The sequence below is a fragment of the Nuphar pumila genome, chromosome 4 (assembly GCF_984573655.1).
Source record: "Nuphar pumila chromosome 4, dmNupPumi1.hap1.1, whole genome shotgun sequence".
Taxonomy (NCBI): domain Eukaryota; kingdom Viridiplantae; phylum Streptophyta; class Magnoliopsida; order Nymphaeales; family Nymphaeaceae; genus Nuphar; species Nuphar pumila.
In genome coordinates this window covers 143,312,889-143,338,749 of record NC_143252.1, presented here as the reverse complement: position 1 = coordinate 143,338,749, position 25,861 = coordinate 143,312,889, and the positions used below count along the sequence as shown (strand labels likewise).

At 37.9% G+C, this 25,861-nt stretch overlaps 1 protein-coding gene across 1 annotated transcript; it reads right to left on the bottom strand.

Moving 5' to 3' along the window:
* Positions 1–8,545: 8,545 nt before the first annotated feature.
* On the bottom strand, positions 8,546–19,349 carry LOC149841439 (DNA-directed RNA polymerase I subunit RPA12-like). The gene is made up of 5 exons (XM_090004802.1): positions 19,073–19,349; positions 18,928–18,968; positions 9,166–9,231; positions 9,026–9,082; positions 8,546–8,942 (listed from the first exon to the last, which is right to left on the bottom strand). The coding sequence occupies exons 1-5, from the start codon at positions 19,188–19,190 to the stop codon at positions 8,865–8,867; spliced, it is 360 nt and encodes a 119-aa protein (XP_089860928.1). The 5' UTR covers positions 19,191–19,349; the 3' UTR covers positions 8,546–8,864.
* Between the last annotated feature and the right edge of the window lie 6,512 nt (positions 19,350–25,861).

Sequence of the window (25,861 nt, the reverse complement as noted above, 5' to 3'; positions counted from 1 at the left end):
GTTCATATTCGGTGCCGCACATCGAGCTCCATCGCACGCCTAAGCAAACACCTGTATCCCCATAAAACGGGGTCAGTACTCTTTCGAGCTGGTGAGACAAACCAAATACAACCAGACCGAGTCGCATTAAAAAAATGATGAAAAAAAAAAGTCTGAACCGGATCGATCTAGGTCACACCCAGACCGATTAAGGAAAAAAATATGTGAGTTGGTTGAACCGGTTCGGGTCGAATCGGTTCATGTCAAACCGGGTCTAGCCGAACCGGTTTATATAGAACAAACCAGTCTGACTTGAACCGATTCAGACCAACCTAGTTCAGGCCAAATCGATTCACGGGGAACTGGTTCAGACTAATTCGGGTATGAGCTGAACCGGTTTGGATCAACCCAAGTCAAACTGAACCAGTTCAGGTCTGACTGGATCTAGGTTCTTAGTCCGGATTCAGTTTGAACTAGACTTGTTTTGGATCCAGATTGACTCGTTAAGATCTGTTTGGATTAGTCTCAAACCCATATCAAAATCGGGTCTAGATCTGATCAGACAGATCTGAATCCAGTCAGACAACTCTGGATCCAGTTAAACAGTTCTGGATCCATTCAAACAGGTCTGGATCCAGTCAGACTGTTCTGGATTCAGTCAAACAGTTTTGGATCCAGTTAAGTAATAGATCTGGATGCAAGCAGATAGGGTTGGATCCAGATTAGAAATGGATTCGAATCGAATCCTAAGATAGTCTCGAAGTGTACTGAAATCTAAAATAACCATAATACCCTTTTGGGTACCCGAGATCCATTTTGATAAAATAGACATAACTTGCACTTTGAACTCAAAATTGAGTTACATTTGGTGTGTTGGACTCGTATTAAAGAGAGAAATCTATTGATACATTGATTTCAGTCAAATCAGTGACACAAAAATTGAGGTTTCATGAGTAAATTTGGGAAAGGGTATTTTGGTAATTTGATAATAACGTGTGAAGTTTTATGCATTAATATGAACATATTGTGTAACCATATCATACTGTTAGAGCTTCATGAGGCTCGATTTTATGGAGATCACATATTCGCCTTCAAGGTAAGGGATATTATAAGTAATTTTAGAAGTGAATAAACATTTTACATTGCATGTTATTGTGATTTTGTATATTAATATGAGTAGCATAATAGCTTTCGAGTGATACCGTGACATGCATAAAAATTACCATGCTTGACATTATGAGTTAATTTTATACATGTGATTGTGATATCCATGTTAGTTGTGGTGTGTCCTGCATGACTGAAAGAGATTGTATTTGTGATTGCATGTCTAAATGTTCATTAATATCATGCATTGTGATGAGATTATGTTAGATTAGAGTCTCATACAGTCTATTCATGTTGTATGAATAGATGTTTTGAGATCAGCATACATAACCCCTTAAATCCCGAAAGTGGCAACCTGTGGCAAGGGCTACCTGGTTCGCGGCCAGAGTGCAGCCACCACGGAGAGTGAGCCGCCAGTGATTTAACGATGTAGAGACCCTACATCTTTGCGTGCTTAGTGAGAGAAGTGTGAGTCCTTAAGTCATCATGAGATTTAAGAATGAGATTCATTGTGAAGAGTTCACAACATCAGTCGTGAGAGAACGAGTGTATGACGAGTTTGAAAACATGGTTCAATGGGTTGAACTTAGTTATGACTTAGGGTTTCACTCACACTGAGTTATGACTCTGGAGGACCAGGAATGGTTGATAACGATCATGGTTAGGATGTAGCATGAATCATACTGAGATTGAGAGCTTGACCTCCCGGCTAGCTACCGGTAGGGTCCCCGTGGTGCTTCACTGCAGTGCCTGGTAGTCTGGAGACCACTGGAAGTGTATGGTTCATTGTTTGACCAACATGAAGAATTGGGGTGTTCTACGGGGTTGCTACGCCCATAGACAGTTATGACTGGTATAGCCAACTTAGTGATAGTTGTGTGAGAGAGTGTTTGAAAAAGTTAATAGGAAAAATTAAAATATACCAACTTGTGTGGTGTATCGAAAACTAAACCAAGACAAGGGGCTTAGAGCCCACTACAGTTGTAAGTTAATAGTTTATTTGCTTATAATTATTTCTTACTGGGTTGTAGATGTTAAAATATATATGTTCTCATATATATATATATATATGAAATACCTGATAGTGGTATTTTTGTCATTTTACATAGTTGTTTTTAAAAACAACTATTTTATATAAATAATTATTTTTATTTTTTTGTTTTTTGTTTTTTCCTTTTATTTTGAATAAGGGATCCACGCATAAGGGGCCCTCACATAGAGTTGTTGGGGGCCCAACGGTCACAAATGTGATCGTTGGGGCTCCCAACGTCTCTATGGGGAGCTCCCAATGGCTCCCCTTTTTCAGCCCTCTTTCTTGTATAAATAGGGGTCTCTACCCCATGTATTTCTATGGCCTTTTAGGCCCTCATTCAATGAAGTATGTGCAACTTATGCCTCTTCGTAGGCTTCTTGTGGTGTCCCTTAGTGGACCATTTTGTTATTCTCCATTATGGGGTTGTGTTTTTCCAATATTGGACATTATGAATGCATTATGCATTCTTGTAATTCATTTCCGCATACTTTCTAACATGGTATCAGATCTCGGTTGGGATCGAGTTTTTTTTTGGTGCATCGGGAAGCGTGTTATTCAAGAAATTTTAAATAAAAATGGCAAAGTTTTCATTTCTCTTTCTTTTTTCTTTCTTAAAGTTATTTGGTATGCATTCTATTTCTTTAAGTGTTGAGCATTATGAAGAATTAGATATGTTTTTCATATGTGTTCTCTTTGTCATTATGTCTTTTTTATAAGAGTTTGGGTTACTTGATACTCCATTGAACCTTTTTCGTATATTATACTTCTTCGTATGTTTTTCTTTGAAAATTTTTAAATGATAATTTCTAAAAACCGGTGAACTTGTTTTCTTTTTCAATTAGATATATGATTGTTCAAAACGTGCTTTAATGGGTCAGTAAAAATTTATGACCATTGGAGTTTTTGAATTTATATTTAACTTTGTTTGTAAGAATACCTTTTATATGAATGATAAGTCTTTAAAGAAAATTGTGTTAAGATTAAAATGTTTGTGAGATATATAGTATTGATCACATACTCTTCTACACTCTCATCATATTTGTTGTTTTGTATTGAAGGTATGTGTTTATCCACTAAAAAGTCTTATATGTGGTTTCTTATAATATCGTATTTTTTGGAAAAATGATTGGCATATATCATCTATGAAAAAATCCTTATTAAGTTTTGATTCTCTTACCTAATGTGTCCTTTTCATATGAACAATATTTGATTAAGAAGGTGTCTTATAATACCGGTTGAATTAAGTTTTAAAATGGTCTTATGGAATATGGTTACTCTTTACATCTTTATACTCTTAAAGATTCTTCAAATTTGATTTCAAGAGTTTGTCTCATTGTAAAATTTATGGTCTTCATTAATGCTTGTTGCATTAGGAGTTGGTTATAACCTATTAAGTCATATGTTCTTGATAAACTTATGAGTTTTGAATTATTTTTCAATAAATATTTGATTTTATAGATTTATGTCATAGTGCAATCTTATTTTGTTGTAAGGTTTTTTAATAAACCTATTATTCTTCTTTGTTGGGATTTCTTCCACTTTAATGAAGTTTTTCCTCTCCTTTCGTGTGTACCCTCGTTTGGAGATCTTGCATGTTTTTTGTGTTTGAACTCTCTTTGAGGAGCCTTTTGGTCCTTGTAATCTTTTATGAGTATATACTCTTTATGAAGATTTCATGGTTATTGTGAGAAGATTGTTTGTGAGTATCTTTCTCTTTCATAATATCCTTCAAAGATTCATTAATAATTGTAAACCTTTGTGGATCTTTTGAGATTGGTTGTGAGCACCTTTTTTAAGTTACAATAGTGGTTTTTATAAGATTTTCAAACTTCATAATCTTACCATCTTTATGAATGCCTATGTTGTCTTAAATTTATTATTTGCTCATTCAAGATTATTGTCATTCGACGTCTTGTATTGCGTAAAAGTGCATGCTTGCTCACTTTTTTTTGTATTTTACATATTTGTGCAAGTGTGGTGTAAGTGCATTTGTGCACATTTGTTTATCAAGTATTTATTCTTGTATGCTTATAGCCTTTGTGCACATGACGTTGCTTAATATTTCATGTTGTGTTTATTGCATAATAAACCTTTTTAACTTCTTTGAAGAATTGATCATGATTAAGCATAATTCGTGTTTATGCAAAATCGTTGTTATAAAGCATATTGTTGTGATTGATTATATTGGACCTTTGATTTGATTTTTTCAAATCAGCCCTCTTTGTAAAATCACCTATTTGAAAAATGATTTCCCTAAGTGTTCATTGCCTTTTTATGGCATTTATATTTATCCATCACAAGTTATTATATGATGCATCAATCCTTTTTTGCCTTATTATTGTTATATTAGAGATGTTTGTTGAGGTGAGTTATGGGCACCTCGTGTTATGTCATTTTAGATTGTCAACTTATAGTTTGACTCTAAAATGACTTGTTATGTGATCTCTAATTTGTCACTCGTTTATTTTTTGCCATTGTTTTTATGGATGCTTTTAATTATGTGTACATGTGATGGATGTATGAAGTTTGAAACCTTAAATGTTTTAAGGTATATTGAAATTAATGTTTTATTTGTTAAATGTTTGTCATTACAAGTCTTATTGCCTCAAAAGTCTTCTCTTTTTTATACCTCTTATCTAAGTGTCATCATATGTAGACAAGACATATTATTACACCTTTGTGTGTTGGTAGCCCTTTAGTGGCATATTCTTATGCTCTTTGTCTAGTAGTTGAACGCATTTATCTTGAGTGTTATTATATGTAGACAAGGCACGTTGATTCACACCATTGTGTGTGATTTCAGTCCATGTTGGCATTTGTGTCCTTGAATAAGTCGCTGAGATGTATGCCCATGGTTGGCTTCTTTCACTCATTTCAAGTGTCATTTTATGTAGACAAGAGATGTTTTGTTACACCTTCGTGTGTGTTTTTGCCCATGGTTGGCTTGGTACTCTTGTTCTAGTAGCTGAACATACTTGATTTTGACTGTATTTTTACGTAGACAAGAGATGCTTTTGGTCCATGTTGGCGTGTATTATCTTGTTTTTGTCGTTGATGCACTCATTTCAAGTATTATAACATGTAGACAAGAGGAATTTTTACACACCTTTGTGTGTGTCTTTGGCCTTTAATGACATTATATTTATGTTATTGATCTAGTAGCTTATACACTTGATTTATGGGTTTTAGAGGACTAATGAGGTAGTTGCTTGTAGTGGATTGAAATTTGCAAAATTTTATTCATAACTTGTGTTTTAAGATATTCTAGTGGATCATGTCATTGATATGCATATTTGGAAACCAATTTAATATTTTGGCATTTAACCTATATATTAAGTGTTTTTTTATTTTTCGACCACCTAATGAGTTTTTGTATTTGCAAATATTTGAGTAAGAATTTCTTCAATGTGTAAGGCTTTCTACTCAAATATCTTTCACTCTTGATTCTTGGGTGGACATTTTTAGCAAGATCACATGTGACATTTGTTTAGAATTTCTTCTCTCTAAGATGTGAAAGAAATCATTAGATCATCTTGTGTTAAAATGTCTCCCTATTATTGATTTGTGTGTCAAATATGCTTTCGTTCGTATGTTCTTTTTAGGGAGCCATTAGTTCTTATGTGACATTTGTTTTGATTGGTTTAATTACAACTGTAGATTTCAGGCATTAGACCAATCAAAACGTGAGCAGTTTATCTTTCTACAATAGAGCATTTGGTATATTTCATTTTCTTGTCATTGACTAAAATGTATTTGTTTTCCTTTGTCATGAATGATGAACTTTGTAAGAAAAAATGTGATGATGGTAATAAAATAAAAAGTTTTTTTTAGCCACGTTTTCTCTGTGTAAACTTTGAACTCTTTTCTCTATGAAGTAATACCAACCGAACTTGGGCTCTTGAGGTCCCAGATCGGGGTGTTACAACAGGTTTCAGATTGGTCCATTTTATAATCTGAACCTGAGTCAGAATGCTTATATTTTGATACTGAATTTGATTGTCTGATGTGCTCTGAGCAACATGCAACTGAGCCAAGCTGAGATTCAACCTTGATACCTTGTGTTCGTCAAAAGGTTGATGTTACTATTGCTTGTGTTTTGTTTTAACTTTTAAATTATATATAGGATTTTGTATCGGTCTTGAATTTCAACTAGAAGGATCCAAGCTTGTTGAGCCCGAGTAAAAGTCTGGCAGGGTTGATTAGGCCGGATTGGGATTGACCCAGAGCCAGCTCGAATCTGTCCCATCAGCTGCAGTACTTGGCCTGATTGTGGCATTGTATCCTGAGTACAAATCTAAAGTCAGTTCCTAGCTCACAAAACAGTGGAATTTATGCTGGAAGAGGCATCTTATTTTTCCAGGTGAAACAGCATGTGTTTTTCAAAGACATCAATTGGGACACGCTTGCCAGGCAGAAGGTACGATGCGCTGAAATCATTATTAACAGTAGCTTGTAAGTAAATGATCTTAAACTGCCTATGGCTTCTAGGCTGCATTTGTTCCCGCTTCAGATAGTGCCTTTGATACAAGCTACTTTACAAGTCGTTACTCATGGAATACATCTGATGAGCGCATCTATGTACCAAATGAGTTTGACATCTCTGACACTGGAAGTGTAAGTGGCATACACGATTCCTTGAACAACCAGCTAGATGAATTGGTGCGTTCTGCAGCAGAACTAACTTTTCCTTTATGCTTAACTTTTGTTGCTTTAAAGCTTCAACTCTTGATTTGGTTTCCATTTTTCTTCGTGTGAATAGGATGATGAATGTGGAAGCCTTGCTGAGTTTGATTCAGGCTTGCCAGTAAATTACTCATTCAGTAATTTCTCATTTAAGGTATGCATTATATTAAAGTCTTGTATGCTCTTCAAATTAAGCATCCTATTTTCCCAAGGCTCTCTCTCTCTCTCTCTCTCTCTCTCTCTCTCTCTCTCTCTCTCTCTCACTCACACACACACACACACACACACACACACACATTTTCCTTCACGCCAAGGAAAATCAACCTGACATTGATTGAAGTACATGTGATTTATAGGAGCACAAAAGCAAGGTTTGTGCTAAGCCACCCTATAGCATGTCATGGTACCATTGGCTCAACAAGTTTTCATGCTCTCTGGAAATTTATGCCTTTTACCAAAAACAAATAGTCTTCTACATTCCACAAGAAAATTAACAAATTGATGACCATGAAATCAATAATTTTCTTAATAAATAAATTCTGTTGCTGCAATTTTATTGTTAGCTTTTACCCTCGTATTTTAATCTGTTTCTTGTCGCTGTTCAACTTTGTTTTTCTGGCGGCTTCAGACCTATTTTCATCGCCACTGACTGCTCTTTTCTTTCAGAATTTGTCTCAGCTTGCATCAATCAATTACGATTTGCTTACCAAGGGGTGGAAAGATGAAACACCCACAAGCTTTGATCCATAAATACCTATAAAGAGTGATGGACTCGTTCTAATTTACAAACTGCTGGAGTTCGTGGCTGTAAATATTGTAAATGTATGAGCCCATTTGAGTTCACCCGTTCCAATGATTTCATCAACTTCCATTTTATTCTGATGCTTATTTGGTTCTGTTCTGCAGATACACAAGATTTGAGGAAGTTCCAGGATGTGCTATTCTGGTTCGGATGTGCCTTGCCTCCCTTACGGAGCTCCAATTTTAATCATGAGCTAAATTTATGGCTGAAGGGCGATTGTTTAGTTTGAAGCCCTCATGCCTTTGGATGGATCGCCATGTACATCAAGGAGATTGAATGAAATGTGTGTGCAAGGAATCCTATCCACCGTAACAAATAACTTTAGTGTTAACTTGTTTGTAGCATTTTACTGTCGAAAAGAAAGCGAAAAAATAGGAGAAAAAAATTAGAAACTTCAGAGAGAGAGAGAGAGAGAGATCCTCATCATATAAAGCTCATATATGCGATCGACATTTTTGTCTCACAATGTTCATAAGCACCATGATTGTGGGTTCAAATGAGAAAGCTGGATGGTTAGGTTGCACTATCATAACCAAGGGGTCTCGAGTTCAAATCTCAATGTGCAGCTTGCCTGATAAAGAAAAAAAGAAAACACCATGATTGCAAAAAGGAAAAAGATGAATGACACACTGTGACGCATATACTTGAAAAACAATTTTGCTCAGAAAACCCTCTTGGATATCAAGGACGCTTCCAACCATGTTAACACAAAATCACATTTGGCCTTTAAAAAGACATTTTTTTTCTTTTTTAATCACAAACGTGTTCTTGGGGATAGCCGTAGAAAACACTTTGCCGAATTCCTGAATCGTCTCAACCATTATTAAAATGACAAATCATCATGCTGTCAGCTCAAAAAGATCTCATTCTTGAGATTCATTGCTATAATCAAAAGATGGCAAGAAAGTAACAGTAAAGAACCAGATTCACATAGACGCAAGAGACAAAGAAAGCTTCATGTAAAAGCTTAAAGCGTTTCAATAAAAGCAGAGGTCCATTACATATTCTATGCAGGAAAAACATAAAGTTCCCAGAGAAACTTAGAACTTGTCTACTATAACAATCAACAGTTCGTAATATCTTCTCACTATTTATGGGCAAAATTGGAGAACCACATTCCCGCTTTTTATCATTTCCTGAAACTCACATGCACCATCTTCCAGCTCTGTCCATTTAGCGAGTGAAACAGAAAGAAATATTGCCAACTTTGTCAGGAGAACACTCACTTTTTCTTCTCTCAGTTGACGAATCAAGTGCAGGAAGCTAGGTGTTTAATACAAGCTTATATGGACACTTTGGGCATTCATAAAATACTGTGTGGCCTTCATCCGCTGATCTCAACTGCCAGTCAGTGAACCAAGAAACATTAATGAATGTCCCAAACATAACTCAAGACCAAAATGAAAGAATTGAAATTGGCTCACCTGTCTGACGTAGTATTCAAGTTTATCATTGCCGCATTTAGGACATGACTCATTCACCTAAAATGTGAAAATCAAAGAACTCGGTCATTTTTATTGTAAGGAATTCACAAACCCTTGTTTCGGATAGTATGTTTATCTACCTCTAGTTTCTTCATCTCACCATCAGTGTCATCAAGCTGGTTAAAATTTAGATTCTTCCTCAACCTCTGCAATTGGAAGACAAATTGTGACAAGCTTAAACATAAGCGAATGAATTCTACAGTAAGCAAATCATGTGACCACGTTCATACAAGGCATTGTTAGTACACCAGAAATAAGCATTCTATGTAGGGGTGTCAATGGGTCAGGTTTGACCCAAACCCGACCCGTACAAAACCCTATAGGGTCAGGGTTTGGTGATAAATAAGAAGGCTCGATTAGAATCCAGGTCGGACCTGAAGGGTCCAAATAATATATGGAGTCGGGTATGGTTTATGAAATTTTATACCAGACATAGGCCCGACCCGAGTTCCAATTAAGATCCACAAATTTTCAATGTAAAATAATAAAAAATATTATTTTACAGGGAATGGTTCAGGTTTAATCCTTATAGGATCCAGGTATGGTTTCTTGTATGGTTTCTCTTATGTGGGTCGATTAGACTCAGGTCCGAACCCATTACCATCATCTCAAATCAGGTTTGGGTCTGGTTTCACCTAGATTTGAACCAAACCCGACCCATTGACACCCCTAATTCATTCTATGTGGTCTGTCTCAACAAACTTCTTAACAATAGTCATTGACACGAGTGGCATAATAAAGCCTTTCTAAAATGCTTCCCCTTTTGCATTTTGAAGTGATTTGGAAAACACTTAGGCATCATTTGCCGCATTCTGGGAACCTCAAAAACAGTACAGTCAAATGAGAGTATATGGCACTTGTTTCCTCGTAGTTTGAAGAATCAAACTATTCTTTTGTGATTTCTTTTTGTGATTTGGTCGACCTGAGTATGCCAGTCAATGTCGTAAACTGGCAGGCAAAATCAATCTCCCTTTTCAAATGTAGACAGGAAAAACAGGACGCAGTGGCAATAGTCCAGTTAATGCTTCACATTATCTTGAAACACACAGGGTTTTGTCTTTGTCTCCTTTAAAAAAAAATCATGTTACGTAAATGTGCATCATATAACATGCCCCCACCTATGACCATATACAATTCTTCTAAAGTAACCACAGAACTGATCAAATCCTGGATGCAGCATTGAGAAAAGACAAGCAGTTGATGTGTGATCACAATCATTTCAAGTTACATAGCAACATTAGGACAACATAGACTGCACCCAGTCAAGGTATTGACAAAAGAAAGTAAGCAACTTGTAAAGTGGAACCAAGTTTTTTCATCAATTTTCTTTACAATAAAGCTAACAGAAAAGGTACCACAGAGATTCAACTTGACAATAACATAATGCATTAGATGATACTCGGGTAATCAATGGCAGAGCTGATCCAACAACAAATACCACAACAGATGATGCTTTAGACTGTTATAGCAAATCTCACACAATAGAGTCTGCTCCCACACAAGGTATCGATCAAGTCATCTATGAAGAACAACCAGTCCCACACAAGGTATTGATCAAAGCAATCTATGAATAAGAACCAGGTGCTTTCATTCTCTTTTACGCAGGTTACATAAAGATGATTGAAGGTAAAACTGAATTATCACTTTTTTTTTATTTGTCATTTTATGAGAGGTCTGATGCTGAGCCTTAGCATTTAGTATCAGCAAAGACCATGGCATGCTGAGAAAACCTAGCAAGATGGAGGAACAAGAAGACTGAAGAATGAGGTTGCAAAAAGTTGGTCTTGCAGAACTTGCAAAGCTGATGAATATCAACATTGATAATATTGTGGCCTTGGTCAGTCGCTTATAAACAGGTAATCCTTGTACACCTCCATCCTCAATTTCAGTAGGTGATAATGATGGAGACACCATTCAAGATGGAAAATCCAGCCCTACTTTTCACTAATAGATTTCCCCAAGGTTAATGGCCAAGATCAAGATTCCATAAACTGAAAAACACCAAAAGATGAGGTCTTGTTGACCTTTTTTTGCCTCAATAGAGCGACATCACAATGGTTTCGGTGGTATCACAAGGTCCAGCCTGACCACATGCATAAAGGGATGGTTGATGCTAACTGAACATGTTTTGGTCCAAAGCATCATTGTAGACCCAAGAATTGTTTGTTCTTGACAGTGGAGATCATGATGATCCTACGAGAGGCCATTTTCCTCTCTCAATACTCCTCTATTAAAATCATAGGAATGATATTCACCATACCAACTACTCAGAGCTGGGGCTTAAGATCATCCAAGGACAGTTGCAAAAAAATCTTATAAAAAGCGGTTGTAGAACCCTTGTGGGATATATACTAGGTGAGACCATCAACCAATCATGTTTTAATTTTATAAACCTATCTACACGTTTTCTTTCCTTTAGGTACTGTTTGAATTTTTCAAGTTTTTGCCTTTTCTAAGGCCTCCAATTCATCATTTGTGGCTCTAATCTATTTTTTATGATTCTTAGCATTATTGTAAGATAATGGTTCTACATATGAGTGGATGGCTATAAGACATGTTCTATACTTGGGTTCAATGAATCTATATTTTGATTTTGAAAATATCTTTCTAAGGCATATGAATGAGGATGATCTTCGGTATGTTGAATATAAGTCTGTATAATGCTTATGTGAATTGCCTTTCTAGGTACAATTGATGAAAATTAAAAGGACGCTCTGTGCTGCAATCCAGGCAGAGTGTCCTTCCGCAGAAACGAAGTCGGGCCACCTTCCTAAAAGGGGGGTCGTCCCGTTGATTTCATCGCCCATTTTCTGAAATGAAATGCATTCAAGCATTTGCGTAGCCATGGTGGGGCCTGTGGAAACGCTTGTTTTCATGGCACGGCACGTAAACATGCCCTAAGAAAAAAAGGATACATTCATCAAATTAGAGAAGAATACATCCAATCTTGATTAGCTTAGTCAAAAACTATATTTGAGGGCTATGTTCCATCCATAAAACTAGGACATTCTTCAGAATTATACAGCTTTTATCATCAATACAGTGGCCATCAAAAACTGCCCCAACTGACAGTGCTAAGGGAAGTAAAGCCCATACTCTGGATTCTTTTCAGCCAAATAGCCTTCTCAGTCAATCCCAAAGTCATGGGTCTAAAGTCTAAACTCTACCTATTTTTCCAGTATCTCCTAAAACCGGCTGTCAACTAAAGGGAAATCAATTCCAAATCACAAACAAAAAAAAAAGTTGGTAATAGGTGGTCGGATTGATTGAACAATCCTATCAAAGAGAACCTTTCAGCAGCCACCACAGAACGACCAAGAAACCGCTGATGAACAAAGGTTTCTTACCAGAATATTCAGCATTTTCCATGCTAGCTGAAGGTCTCTATGCTCTATCAATGGAGGACACACTGTATGAGCTCATTGATCTAGTTATGGAAAAGGTTAACTTCTCTGCTAGTGATATTGTTGTTGTAAGGGGTTTCCTTAAGATTCGTAAATTGGATGATGCAATGGCTGCTGTAGGTCGTGTCTTGAAGAGCCATAAAACTAGAGAAAAATCATAACAGTAAGTGTAGCAGGAAAAATTTTTGTTAGCTAGCCCGCTTATTCAGACTAAGCTTCACTTTTCCATTTTTTTTATTTGATCCTTCTGTAATGAGTAGATAAAATCATAAAACTTCTTGTTTTTGTGTGGCACAACAACCCAAAGAGCCTCAATGGGAAGAAACCAGCTGAAATGAATGTGCTACTATGTATCATATTCTAGAGAGGCTTTTTATCCTTTTCCAAGTATTCTTCCACTTGCTGCTGCAACTGGAGAGAAGATGTGGGGATTTATTTGCTTCATTGGATGAAATTGTCATCAGTTTCAGAGGTAACATTCACAATACCTCCAGGCTTAATGATGTTATCATTGAAATCTTGCAAAATGATCTTTGCTGTTGAAAAACTCAGGTGTTCCTGTATCGACTTGATTCACATGAAAATATATACCAATTTCCATTAAATTATGAGGGTTGTCATATCACAAAATACTTAGTAAAATACACACAAGTATTGTAGTTTAATGTCCATACTCACAGTGATGCCTCAATCACATAATTAATAGCAAAATGCACAAGTATCATGGTTTCATGTTCATGCTCATAGTCATGCTTCAATCATGAGTAATTTGTATCCTGAAGCATTCTTTGAGTAGATATTATAGGAAAAAATGTTAGTTGTTTATCCTTGAGAACATGTGCCTCCTCAAGGAATACCCCCCACTAAAACTCTCAAAGAGAAAAATGGGGAAAGAAAATGACAATGCCCAACCATCCTGGTCTAATTATTATTTCCTTTTTCTTACTTGAAAAAGTTGTCATGAGAATTGGGGGATGATAAAACTGAGAAATTGTTGCAGCAATTTATCAAAGGGAGCCTTTGTGACATGTAGATCAAAGATCTACAAAAAGAATTAAGACTAACACAATCTGCACTTCCTCTAGATTGGATGAACAATTGGGAATAGGTCTGTCTCCATGGATGATCAGTTGTCAATTTCTTGCCCCTGTATATAAGCTAATTACAATTTTTTCTAAGATGTTTACCTGTTGGATGATTTGTGCAAAATTCAAGTGAAAAAATCCATTTCAACTCATTCTATTATTAGTCATTGCAAGATCAACACAGAAAATCCATGTTGAGTACTAACATCTTCCACTTAGAAGTAAACTTGAATGCATCCGCAACTTGCTAACAAACCTAGCATCCTAGCCAAGTGGGAAACTTGCCAAGGCCACAAGATCTGATGAATCTTCTTTATTGGATTATTTATGTTCATCTTGATACAATTGACTGGTGCTTATGGCAAGAACACTGATTTTCTTGAATCTTACTCTAAATTATTTTAGTTGCTCGTATATTAAATCTTATCACTGCAAACGAGTGTTTGAATGACAGATCTGGTGTGGGGCCCACACCAGTTCTGACGTTCACTCAAACAGAGGACCTCAAATCCCTGATCTGAAACCCTATCTAGTGAAACACGACTCTATAAACGGCTGAGCCAAGATTATCATGATTATCCTGGTTGTTATGATAAGCCTTATAAATCCAGCAAGATATCCTTATCTTGCTGGATATCTTTCCATGATATATTTTCATATTTTGTGTACTTATCTTCTCCCCCTACACCTCTATAAATATCGTGTATCTCTCGCTGTTTGGAATAAGAACAAATTGAGAGTGGCTTAGCCGTTTTGTGGATGTAGATCTACAACAGACCGAACCACGTTAAATTCGTGTCTTCTTCATATGTTTTAGTGTTAACGATTTATATCATGGTATCAAAGCTAGGTTGCTAAGGGTGCAGAAAGGACGATTCTATGGCAGACGCAAGCAATAGTGGAAGCCAGACCGTGGGAGACGTCTTCAATAACCCTCAAAAAATCATGATTCAAGAACAAGTCAGTCCAAATCTCAAAATCACGAATGTGTCTCTGAATGGTTTCAATTATTTACAATGATCCAAATTTGCTACTTTATTCCTAAGCAGCAAAATGAAATTGGGTTATGTGATTGGAAAAAAAATGAAACCTGATTTAAGTGACCCAGCATACGAAGAATGAGAATCAAATAACCATCTTGTAATGTCATGGTTACTTAATTCTATGGAGCCTAAGATTGCAAATGGTTTTTTGTTCTTGAATACGGCCGAAGAAATATGGGAGGCTACTAAAGGGATGTTCGGAGAACAATATAATATCGCCAAAATGTTCCAGATAACCCATAAATTATGCAACCTTAGAAAAAACAATCAGACCGCATTTAGTAAATTCTATGCGAAAATCAAAGTTTTATGGGATGAGTTGGACTCATACACCATAAGTTTTAGTAACCCATTAGATGCTCAAAAACAGAAAGAACAAGAACGAATTTTCCAAATGTTGGCCTGCTTGGGACCTGAATATGAAAATTTGAGAAGCCAAATTTTGATGACATAATCGTTACCTTCATTAAACACGGTTTACTCATTAATTATGACAGAAGAAGCCTGGAGGAGTGTAAAGAACTCATAAGATAATATGGATATCCCTGAGGCACCTAAAAAAAATGCCTTTATGATAAGCAAGAATGAACCAAGGCAGCAGTTCCCCAACAATAAAAACCAGGGGAAAGGAGTTAAATGCTCACATTGTAAAAAAATGGGACATACCTGCGAAAGTTGTTGGTTTCTTGTCGGAAAGCCAGAAAATATGAGAAATAAAAATCGTGAAGTTTATTAGGTTTCAATTGAGAAACAGGGTATCGAAAATCAAGATGATCTCCTCCCAGCCATGTGGAAAAGGAAATAATCCGATGAAACGCCGCTCACTATTGAGAGTTTGACGCATTTGCTCCAAACCCTTGAAAAAAATGGCAACAATATGGCAGCTTCAACAACCGTTGAGAATGTCTCACAATCTGCTCCTTCAGGTATAACTTCTAACTCTCAATGGATTATAGATTCTGGAGTTTTCCAACATATGGTGAATAACAAGACCATTTTACATAATGAAAATCGTATTAGCAATGGTTTCATTTCCTTAGCCGATGGATCTAAAATTAAAATCAGTAGTTTTGGCCTTAAAGATTTTTTCGGCTACGGTCTCAGCAAAGCTCTTATTATACCCACATTAGCCTCTAATCTTTTGTCGGTATCTCAAATCACCAAGGCTATTGATTGCAATGTGGTTTTTTCTCCGACTAACAATGTTTTTCAGGATCGACAAACCAGGAGGACGATTGGTGAAGGAAAGTGCATTAACAGTCTTTATTTTTTAAGTGAAAATCGGAATCATACAGCCTTAATGACTGCATAAAAGCATAATGGAGAATTTTGGCATCATCGTCTTGGGCATCCATCGAAAAAGGCATTGAAATCTCTTATTCCTGAAGTCGAATTTGATACTTCCTTATGTGATGTTTGCCAGTATGCAAAACTCAGTAGATTACCTTTTCCATTAGCTGAAAATCTTTCTAGTAAACCTTTTCAATTAGTTTATTCTAATGTTTGGGGATCAGTCCCCATGGTCTCTATTGGTGGTTTCAAATACTACATTACTTTCATTGATGATTTTTCAAAGTGCACATGGATCTACCTCATGAAATCTAAAGATGAAGCTTTGACTATTTTTAAAGAATTCTACAAGTTTGTGAAAACTCAATTTGATGGCAAAATCAAAGCTCTTCCAACAGATAATGAGAAAGAATACAAAAATCTGGCCTTTGATGAATTTGAGAAGGCTCATGGCATTGATCATCAAACCACGTGTGTTGAAATCCCTCAACAAAATGGGGTCGCGGAAAGAAAAAATTGTCATCTTCTTGAAGTCACACGTGCTATTATGATTCAAAGTAACGTTCCTAAAATTTTTTGGAATTAAGCTATCTTGACGGTCTGCTACTTGATAAATAGGTTGCCCTCAAAAAAACTTCAAGGAAAGTCTCCTCTAGAGATTTTGAAGAGAAGGAAAATCAAAACGAAACACTTACGCACTTTTGGATGTGAAGTGTTTGTGTGGATTTCACCCTGTCACCGTGATAAGCTCAGTCCTCGTGCTAAAAAATATATTTTTCTTGGTTACTCTGTGACTCAAAAAGGATATAAATGTTTTGATGTCAAAAATTCAAAAATGCTTATTTCAAGGGACGTCAGCTTCAATGAAAAAAGGTCATATTTCTCACAACAAAATTGCAAAAATGGAATAGAGGATAGAAACCCGATTTTGCCTAACTTGGGAAGTATGGACGATATAATTGTCATACATAGATCTCCTGAAGATTCTCATGAGACTACAAAATCCAATCCAGAAGATGATCCTGTCCCCGTTCATGAACCGCCTCTTCGAAGGTCGAAGTGCACTTCAAGACCTCTCGCTCGTTTTCAAGACTTTATTACATATTTGGTTGCTCATCCTTTAGAAAAACACATATCCTATGACAAGTTGTCACCAAGGTATGTTGCATATCGGAGTCAAATTGATCAGCATGAGCCCACGACTTTTCAAGAGACCAAAACTCAAAAAATGTGAGTTAGAGCTATGGAAGAAGAGTTAGATGCTCTTCATAAAAATCAAACCTGGAAGGTTATTTCTCGACCTATTGGACAAAAAATTGTTGGATGTTGATAGATCTACAAAATCAAATATAAGAGTGATGGGACAGTTGAAAGGTAAGAGGCTCGTTTGGTAGCTAAGGGACATACCCAAACACAAGGGATCGACTACACCGAAACTTTTGCCCTTGTGGCAAAAATAAATACCCTTAGAATTCTTATTTTGGTGGCTTGTAACCTTGAATGGGATATGTTTCAACTTGACATTAAAAATGTTTTTCTTCAAGGGTAGCTTGAAGAAGTATGTATGGAATTACCTCCAAGGCATCCTGATGAAGGATAACTCAACGTTGTGTGTAAGTTGAGGAAGGTCATTTATGGTCTAAAACAGTCACCACGAGCATGGTACTCTAAGCTAAGCTAAGCTCTTGAAGAAAGGGGTTTTCTTCAAAGTACCAGTGATAATACTTTATTTATTAAAAAAATCGGTCTTGATATCACTGTGGTCTTCGTTTATGTGGATGATATTGTCTTAACCAGAAATCACGAGGAAATTACCAAAAAATCACGAGGAAATTGCCAAAACTAAGGAATATTTACATAGAATTGTTAACATCAAAGACCTGGGAAGGCTAAAATACTTTCTTGGTATTGAGTTGGCATATTCAAAAAAGGGCATTTTTCTGTCACTAGAGAAAATACGCATTGGATATTCTCAAGGAGACAGGCAAACTTGGAGCCAAAGCCGTTGAAACTCCAAGTAAAATAGGAAAAAAGGCAGACAAGCTTAAGGGGGGAGCTTATAGAGTACAATGACAAATATCAATGACTGGTAGGAAGACTTATTTATCTTATTGTCACTCGTCCTAATATATCCTACGCCATCAATCAAGCAGGTCAAGCCATGCATGCTCCTACACACAGTGATCTTAAAGTTGTAGAGAGAATTTTGAAGTATCTTAAACGGGCTCCTGGTCAAGGCTTACGGTAAAAGAATAACGGGCATTGTGATATAGTTAGATACTCCGATGCAAACAGGGCAGGGGATGTTCAAGATAGACGATCCACTATGGGCTACTATATTTTTGTAGGAGGGAATATGATTTCCTGAAAAAGCAAAAAGCAGAACGTGGTTTCTCGATCCAGCGCAGAGGAGAATACCGAGCTATGGCTTCAACAGCAAGTGAAATCACATAGACAAAAATGGTGCTAAAAGATCTGAGAATCCAGAATAAGTTACCAATTTCTATGTACTGCGACAATCAAGCCACGATTCATATAGCCGCAAATCCTGTCTTTCACGAATGAACAAAACATATTGAAATTGAGTGTCATTATGTTCGTGAGAAGATTCAGAACCGTGAAATTCAAACTCCATTCACAGAAAGTTTGAACGAGTTGCCTGATGCATTAACAAAAAGTCTATCTCGCGATCAGTTTCTGAGCATCATAAACAAGTGGGGCTGCTATGATATCTTCGCCCCACTTGAGGGGGAATGTTGAAACACGGCTCTATAACAGACCGAACAAATTGAGAGTGGCTTAGCCGTTTTGTGGATGTAGGTCTACAACCGACCGAACCACGTTAAATTCGTGTCTTCTTCATATGTTTTAGTGATTACGATTTATATCACCATCCTACTTTCAAGGATGAAAAGATTCCCAAAAAGCGCCGACTCTTATAACAAACACACCAAAATCATAGAAGCAAATACAGAGACACCCCAAAGAAAAAAAAGAATCAAACAGAGGGAGGGAAGTACCTCGTTGGTGATAGTGTAGCGTATTTCCTTTCCTTGAATATCTAAGTAGAAGGCGAAATAGTGATAAAAGGCAGATTCAGTAACTCGAAATTTTATGAACCGGAGGAGAAAAGGGAGAAGATGGGGAGTTTAGGGAAGGGCTTGCCTTTGGCGTTCCGGCGGTTCTTGCACATGGGACACGACGCATAGCGGACGTTGTCGAAGTAGAGCATCGTCCCGCAGAGATTGCAGAACAAGAACTCCTCCCCACCGCAGCCCTCCATCTATATATGTATGTGGTAGCAAAGAGGACCCCCAAGAGGCCTAGCAGAGGAGAGGATGAGTCTTCTACGAGCTGCTTTTGCTTCGTTTATTGGGACGATTCGCTTCCTCTTGTCGATGCAGAAGCTGCCCGTCCAAAACCCTAACACGCCCTCCCAACCTCCGTCACCGACCCTCGGTCAGGTCGACCTGACGGTCCTGTCTATCTAGAATTCTAACAAAAGTTAAAAACGGCAAAATATAGTTTTTCAAAAAAACTCGCTAAAAAATGAAAATTTTCATACATCTCGCATTTTTTTGGCAAAATCTCGGCAATAAAAAACTAAATTAAAAAATATAATAAAAAATATTTAAAAATAAAAAACACATGGTTTTCATGATAAATAGCCATTAAAAACATAAATATCATGTTTAAATATTGGTATTTATGTTTTTCATAAATATCACGGCTCTGCCCTTGCCTGTCGAAAAACACACAGAGGCAAGGATTGTTTGAAACGAGGAGGTGATGGCAGGGCTTCGTCCCTGTTTGCTGGAAAAGCAAAGAGACAGAGGTGAAGCCTCTGCCTCACAGCAGTAGATGGGATGCTGGTAAGCAAAGAGGCAGGGGCGGAGCCCATGCCATGCATCGGGAGGCAGGGGGCTTCACCCCTGCCAATAGAAAAAGTATAGAGGCAAGGGCGGAGCCCCTGCCTGCCAGAAAAGGGATGGAGACAGGAGGCTTTGCCCCTGCCTACCAGAAGAAAGGCACAGGCAGGGGCTTCGCCCCTGTCGGCTGAAAGACTAAGAGGCAGGGGCAAAGCCCCTACCTGACAGCTTATATACAGGTGGCAAGGGGTGTTGCCCCTGCCGAAAAACGAAAAGAAGAAGACAACGTTGGGAGAGGGAAAGGGGAGAGGTTACCTAAGGAAGACGACGAAGGGGGGCGAGCACCGAGCGTCGGCAGGAGGGGCGCTCACAGGGGGTCCGACAACCGGTCACCGAAGGGCGAGGAGCGGGCGGGAGAAAGAGAGAGTGTGACGGTCGACGTGGGGTCGTCTGCGCTGGTCCCGGCAACAGAAGAGGGCGACAGAGAGGGGAGACCACAGAGGGTGGCTCGGGCAGTCTCCAGTCAACATGGCTCCTCCAAGGAGCAGAGGGGGTTGAGGGAGAGTGCAATGACCCGAGGGGCCTCTCCAGCCCGAGTTTGTGGATGTTAGTTTCTAGAACCAAATTACTCAATAATCTCAAAAATAACTAAAAAACCAACTATCCAAAGACAAAAGCAAAATAAAAATAAAGATGAATCATAGTTCTGATGTTGCAGAGTCGCAGTCTGATACTAGGTCTTGTGAGTGTCAGCAGTCCCTGAACCTACACTTGTACCCAAAAGAAGAGAGACAGTCTACAACCGGATAAGATTCTATTTACAAATAGACACAACCATTACAACTATAATGAGCTCTACGCTCTTAGTTTAGTTTGTCACTTATGCACACATATTATTTATGAGTTTTACCCCATTTTTATCGTATATCTGTTATCATTCTCAGACACATCTTTTACTCTAATCAACAGTTCTGAACATAGCCTCCTCGGGCGTAACAACCCACATAGACAACTCTGAGTCTACGACGTTGGTCAGACATATGAGCCACTCACAACAACGTAGCTCAAACTAACCCAAACTATAGACACAGGTGCTACAGTTGCTCATCGATTGCAAGCCGAGAGCGAAGGAGCTTAATCGGTAGCTAGTCGAAGACCCAGAGCGGCTATACATGCCTCCAAAGTTTTGTGGTTCATGATACATCCTACATGTGTCTAGTGGGCAACGTTTTAACCCCTAAGGGTCACCTAGGAACATCTGAGGTATTCTCAAGTTGCTCAAGAGGTACACACCTCAACATTGTCCCAAACCATGCCTCCTATTAGAGTTCTCTATCATATTCTATGTGGTAATTGTATACACAATTTTCTTTCAATATTCACATCTTGAAGTCAGTGCGCTATACAATCATCAATGTATATCCACTAACTACTTTTTTATACATGTTCACATATCTGAATTATTGAGGATGATAACTCATCACAGATTATTTCATGACACTTACAATGCCCCTCCTAAGGCATAAGCGTAACATTTCTCAAGGTAATACCTGTCATGAGACTTTGGAACTTTACCCTCAATTTTCACATAACACATCAATCGCATACATGTAATCATGTCATGTCACGTTTATTTCATCACTCAAAAAATATGCATGATCAGGTTTAAGCATCACACTTGAACTTTATAGATTCCTAAGCAAGCAAAACAATGTCTATTTATAATAAATAAAACTAACCTATTTGAAGCATTTGAAATCATATTGAAAAATGCCTAAACTAGCTAGCATGTGTTTTAATCAATTAAGGAGGAATTTGCAAATGTTCACTTACTTGAAACGCTTAAATTCTAAATTCTTAGTTTCATGCAACCTTTGATCTGAAATCAATAAATAGCTCGTATTATTATCAAAATTACTAAAATACCCTTAGACTTAACTGTCAGACTCTGACTCCATTCTTTTAAAGTTTGTCTCTATATCCCCTACTAATGGATTTTACTCAAGCAGTAGAATCCAAGGGTTCAGAAATCACATGAATCTAAGTTTGGGCATCAAGTTATGCCTTGTTTGCTATGTAAGCATACCAAGGCAAAATGGTCTTTTTGCTCTTTCGCTCATTCATAGCAACCTCTATGTCATATTTATCTTATGTTACTTTAAGATCCGCATCCATACTAAAAAAATAGATCACCTAGATCATTGACTCAACTCCGATTTAGATCCTAGATCCGATATTCTCGATCTAAACCTGCTTGGAATGGTTTGTCTTGATCCAGATCAAGTTGGTCTAATTGAGTCCATTCATAAGAAGGGATCTGACTTGTTGTACTCAAATTGATTCCTCCTTAACAAAACCTGACTCAACTCGATTTGGCAAGATTAACTCGGTCTATCCGTTAGATCCCAACTTGATTCTATCAAACTGCATAGACCCGGCTCTATCTATCCCGACCGAACCGGTCTGTCGACAAAACACAGACCTAGCTTGATTGTCCAGACCGAACCAGTTTGTTCACACTATGCAGACCTGGCTTGGTTAAGTCCAAACTGAGTTAGTCTGCCAATCGATGATTATTTTACTCGGTTTGTTACAGTCTTAACCTGAACCTGGTTTGATTTGTTCAGATGGAACCGATATATTTGAACCACAACCTGACTCGGTCTAATCAGACTGAGTCACTCAGACCAAAATGCACGGGCCTGAGTCAGTTGTCCAGACCTGGCTTGGTCTGGGCCATGCCCAAACCGAGCAGCATGGTCGGCTCGGTCTGCATTTAAAATGCAGACCGAGTCTGCCCTACAACAGTTTCAGCAACACCATTGTTGTCGAACTGTTGCAGTTTCTACAGGTGGGGCGGTGTTGCTGGCCATCACCAATCGTCAGCGGCTGCCGATCCCCTTTTTTTTCTTCTTTCATCCACTGTGTTTATTTTTTCCTTTGTGTATGCACACGACGAGGGCAGCGGCCGAACCTCCTGCTTCCTCGCGACAGGCAATTTGTCCCTCCCCATTTTCCATCACCGGTGGGTTGCAATAGCATAGAGAAAATCCCTCTGCCACCCCCTTATCTCATAAGAGACAGAGACAGGGTTCTCTCTGTCCTTTTATCTCTGCGATTCACCGGCAACCTCACAGTTGTCGGTGACCTCTGCTCTAAACAAAAAAATGAGAGAGAGAGAGAGAGACTTACCTGGTGGCCAGGGATTGCAACACCTCCTTCTCCCATTTTTCCCTTCTCGCTCCCTCTCTACTCCTCTGGTGTTTGAGTAGGGAAAGGGGAGGAGCCCTTCCATGGCTTTTATAGCCATGGAGGTCGGTTACCCCCCCCCCCCTCCTTCTCGTATTAATTGGGGGAACCCCCTCTTCCTCTCCCACGATCAAATTCGTGGGAGATGAAGGGGCGGCGGTTCCCCCTCATTCCGTAACCGCCCTACAGTGGGGTGTGTGTTACAATTTTACCCTCCTTACAAAAAGATTCATCCCAAATCTTTCTCGAAAATAACTGAAAAAATTATGCACGCATATCTGCCTCATTTTCTCATGTAGCCTCATCCTTATTGTGATGCTTTCATCTCACCAGAACCATTGGAACAACCTTGTTTCTAAGCTTATGCTTCTTAAATTCAAATATCTCAATTGGTTCTTCCCAAATACGTAAATCTTCTTGGATCTCCAATACCGATTTCACTATATCCAATATATGTAAAGGATCTGACATGTACTTTCTTAACATGAATACACAAAATACATTATGTATCCTGTAGAGCGATATGAGTAATGCCAATTGATAGACTATAGACCCTATCCTTTTCAAAATCTCAAATGGCCTGATATATCTTGGACTTAGTTTGTCCTTTTTTCTGAACCTCATTACCCCTTTAAATTGTGATATCTTCAAGAAGACGTGATCACCTAAATTGAACTTTAACTCACGTCGCCTCTTATCTGCATAACTTTTCTGACGACTCTAAGCTGCTTGGAGTCTTTCACGGATGAATATGATTCGCTCCTCCATTTATCGCACCAACTCAGGTCCTAAGGTTTTTCTTTCACCTACTTGGTCCCAGCATAGAGGTGTTTTACAATGTCTCTCATATAAGGCTTTGTAAGGAGTCATCCAAATACTGGCTTGAAAACTGTTGTTATAGGCAAATTCAATTAGCAGCAGAATTTTGTGCCATGAGCTACGATACTGTAGTCTACAGGCTCGCAACATATCCTCCAGTGTTCGGATGGTTCTTTCTGACTGCCCATCCGTCGGTGGGTAGAAAGTTATGCTCATCTTTAACTGAGTCTTCATTGCTTCTTGAAAGCTTTGCCAAAACATGGAGGTGAATTTTGAATCTCTGTCAAAAATAATGGAGTCTGGCACTCCGTGCAATCTTATTATCTCTCTTATAAAAAGATGAGCCAACTGTTCAAAAGAACACATTGTTTTACACGCAAAAAAATGCATAAACTTAGTCAGTCTATCGATAATTACCCAAATCACATTTAATCTCTCTCTTGTCTTAGGAAATTCTGTGACAAAATCCATCGTGATATCTGCCCATTTCCATATAGGGATAGGTAGCGGTTGTAATAGTCTACCCGGCCTCTGATGTTCAAGCTTTACTTGTTGACAAATTAGGCACCTACTGACAAACTTAGCAATATCCTCATTCATTCCATTCCACCAAAAATTATTCTTCAAATCTCTATACATCTTTGTACTTCCCAGGTGAATGGAATACTTGAAATGTTGTGCCTTGGCAAGCAATTATTTCCTAAGTTCCTTATCCTTAGGAATACATACCTGATCCCGAAATCTCAACATACTTTGGTCGTCTACTTTGAAATTTGGATCTCCATCATTAATTGTTGTTGACCTGATACCTTCTAACTCTTGATCTAAGAGTTGCTTTTCTTTGATTTTGTCCTAAAATTCTGACCCTAAGGTCGTCTAGACAAACATCAGTCAACCTGAAAGACATTGTACCTCTATTTTTTGTTCTACAATGATCACCAACATATTTGATATGCATAGTCTTGTGACTTATTTTGTTTTTCGACTGAGTGCATCAGCTACTACATTAGCTTTTTCTGGGTGATACTTCAGTTCAAAGTCATAATCTTTGAGTAGCTTCAGTCATCGTCTCTCTCATATTTAATTCATTTTGAGAGAACAAATATTTTAAACTTTGATGGTCAGTGAATACCTCAATTTATTCTCCATATAAGTAGTGTCGTCATATTTTAAGTGTGAGCACTATTGCAGTCAATTCTAGGTCATGAGTTGGATAATTTATCTCATACACCTTTAGTTGTTGTGAGGCATATGCAATAACCATGTCGTATTGCATAAAGACGCAACCCAATCATTTATACGATGCATCGCTATAAATTGTAAAACCCCCAGTGCCAGAAGCCAAAACTAACACTGGTGTAGTAGTTAATCGCTTCTTGATCTCTTAGATGCTTTTATCACACTTTTCGTTTCATTCAAACTTTACATCTTTCTTTGTCATCTTAGTCATAAGAGCTGCCAATATTGAAAATCCTTCCACAAAGCATCTATAATAACCAACTAACCCCAAGAAACTTTAAATTTCTGTGGCATTCTTGGGTGTAGGCCAGTTGGTTACCGCTTTAACTTTTGCGGGATCCACCATCGCTCCTTTTTTATAATTATGTCTAAAAAATGAGACTTAGTCAAGCCAGAACGCATACTTAGAGAACTTGGTATATAGCTTATGATCTTTAAGTATTTGTAAAATGATTCTCAATTGTTCTGCGTGTTGTTCCTTACTGACCGAATATATAAGTATGTCATCTACAAACACCACCATGAACTTGTCTAAGAATGGTTTGAACACTTGGTTCATTAAATCCATAAATGCAGCTGGGGCATTTGTCAGCCCAAAGGGTATGACCAGAAATTCATAATGACCATATCTTGAGCGAAACGCTGTCTTGACAACGCCCTCTTTCTGAATCTTTAACTGATGATACCCATAACGTAGATCCAACTTAGAAAAACAAGTTGCATCTTATAGTTGATCAAATAAATCATCTATCCTTGGCAGATGATACTTGTTCTTTAT

What these genes read in the sequence shown, in the direction of transcription:
- LOC149841439 (XM_090004802.1), bottom strand. Translation starts at nt 19,190, where the DNA reads ATGGAGGGCTGCGGTGGGGAGGAGTTCTTGTTCTGCAATCTCTGCGGG. An exon ending in GCTACACTATCACCAACGAG is followed by an intron (nt 9,232 to 18,927) that starts GTACTTCCCTCC and finishes TTCCAATTGCAG; the next exon opens with AGGTTGAGGAAGAATCTAAA. An exon ending in GTGAGATGAAGAAACTAGAG is followed by an intron (nt 9,083 to 9,165) that starts GTAGATAAACAT and finishes TTCACATTTTAG; the next exon opens with GTGAATGAGTCATGTCCTAA.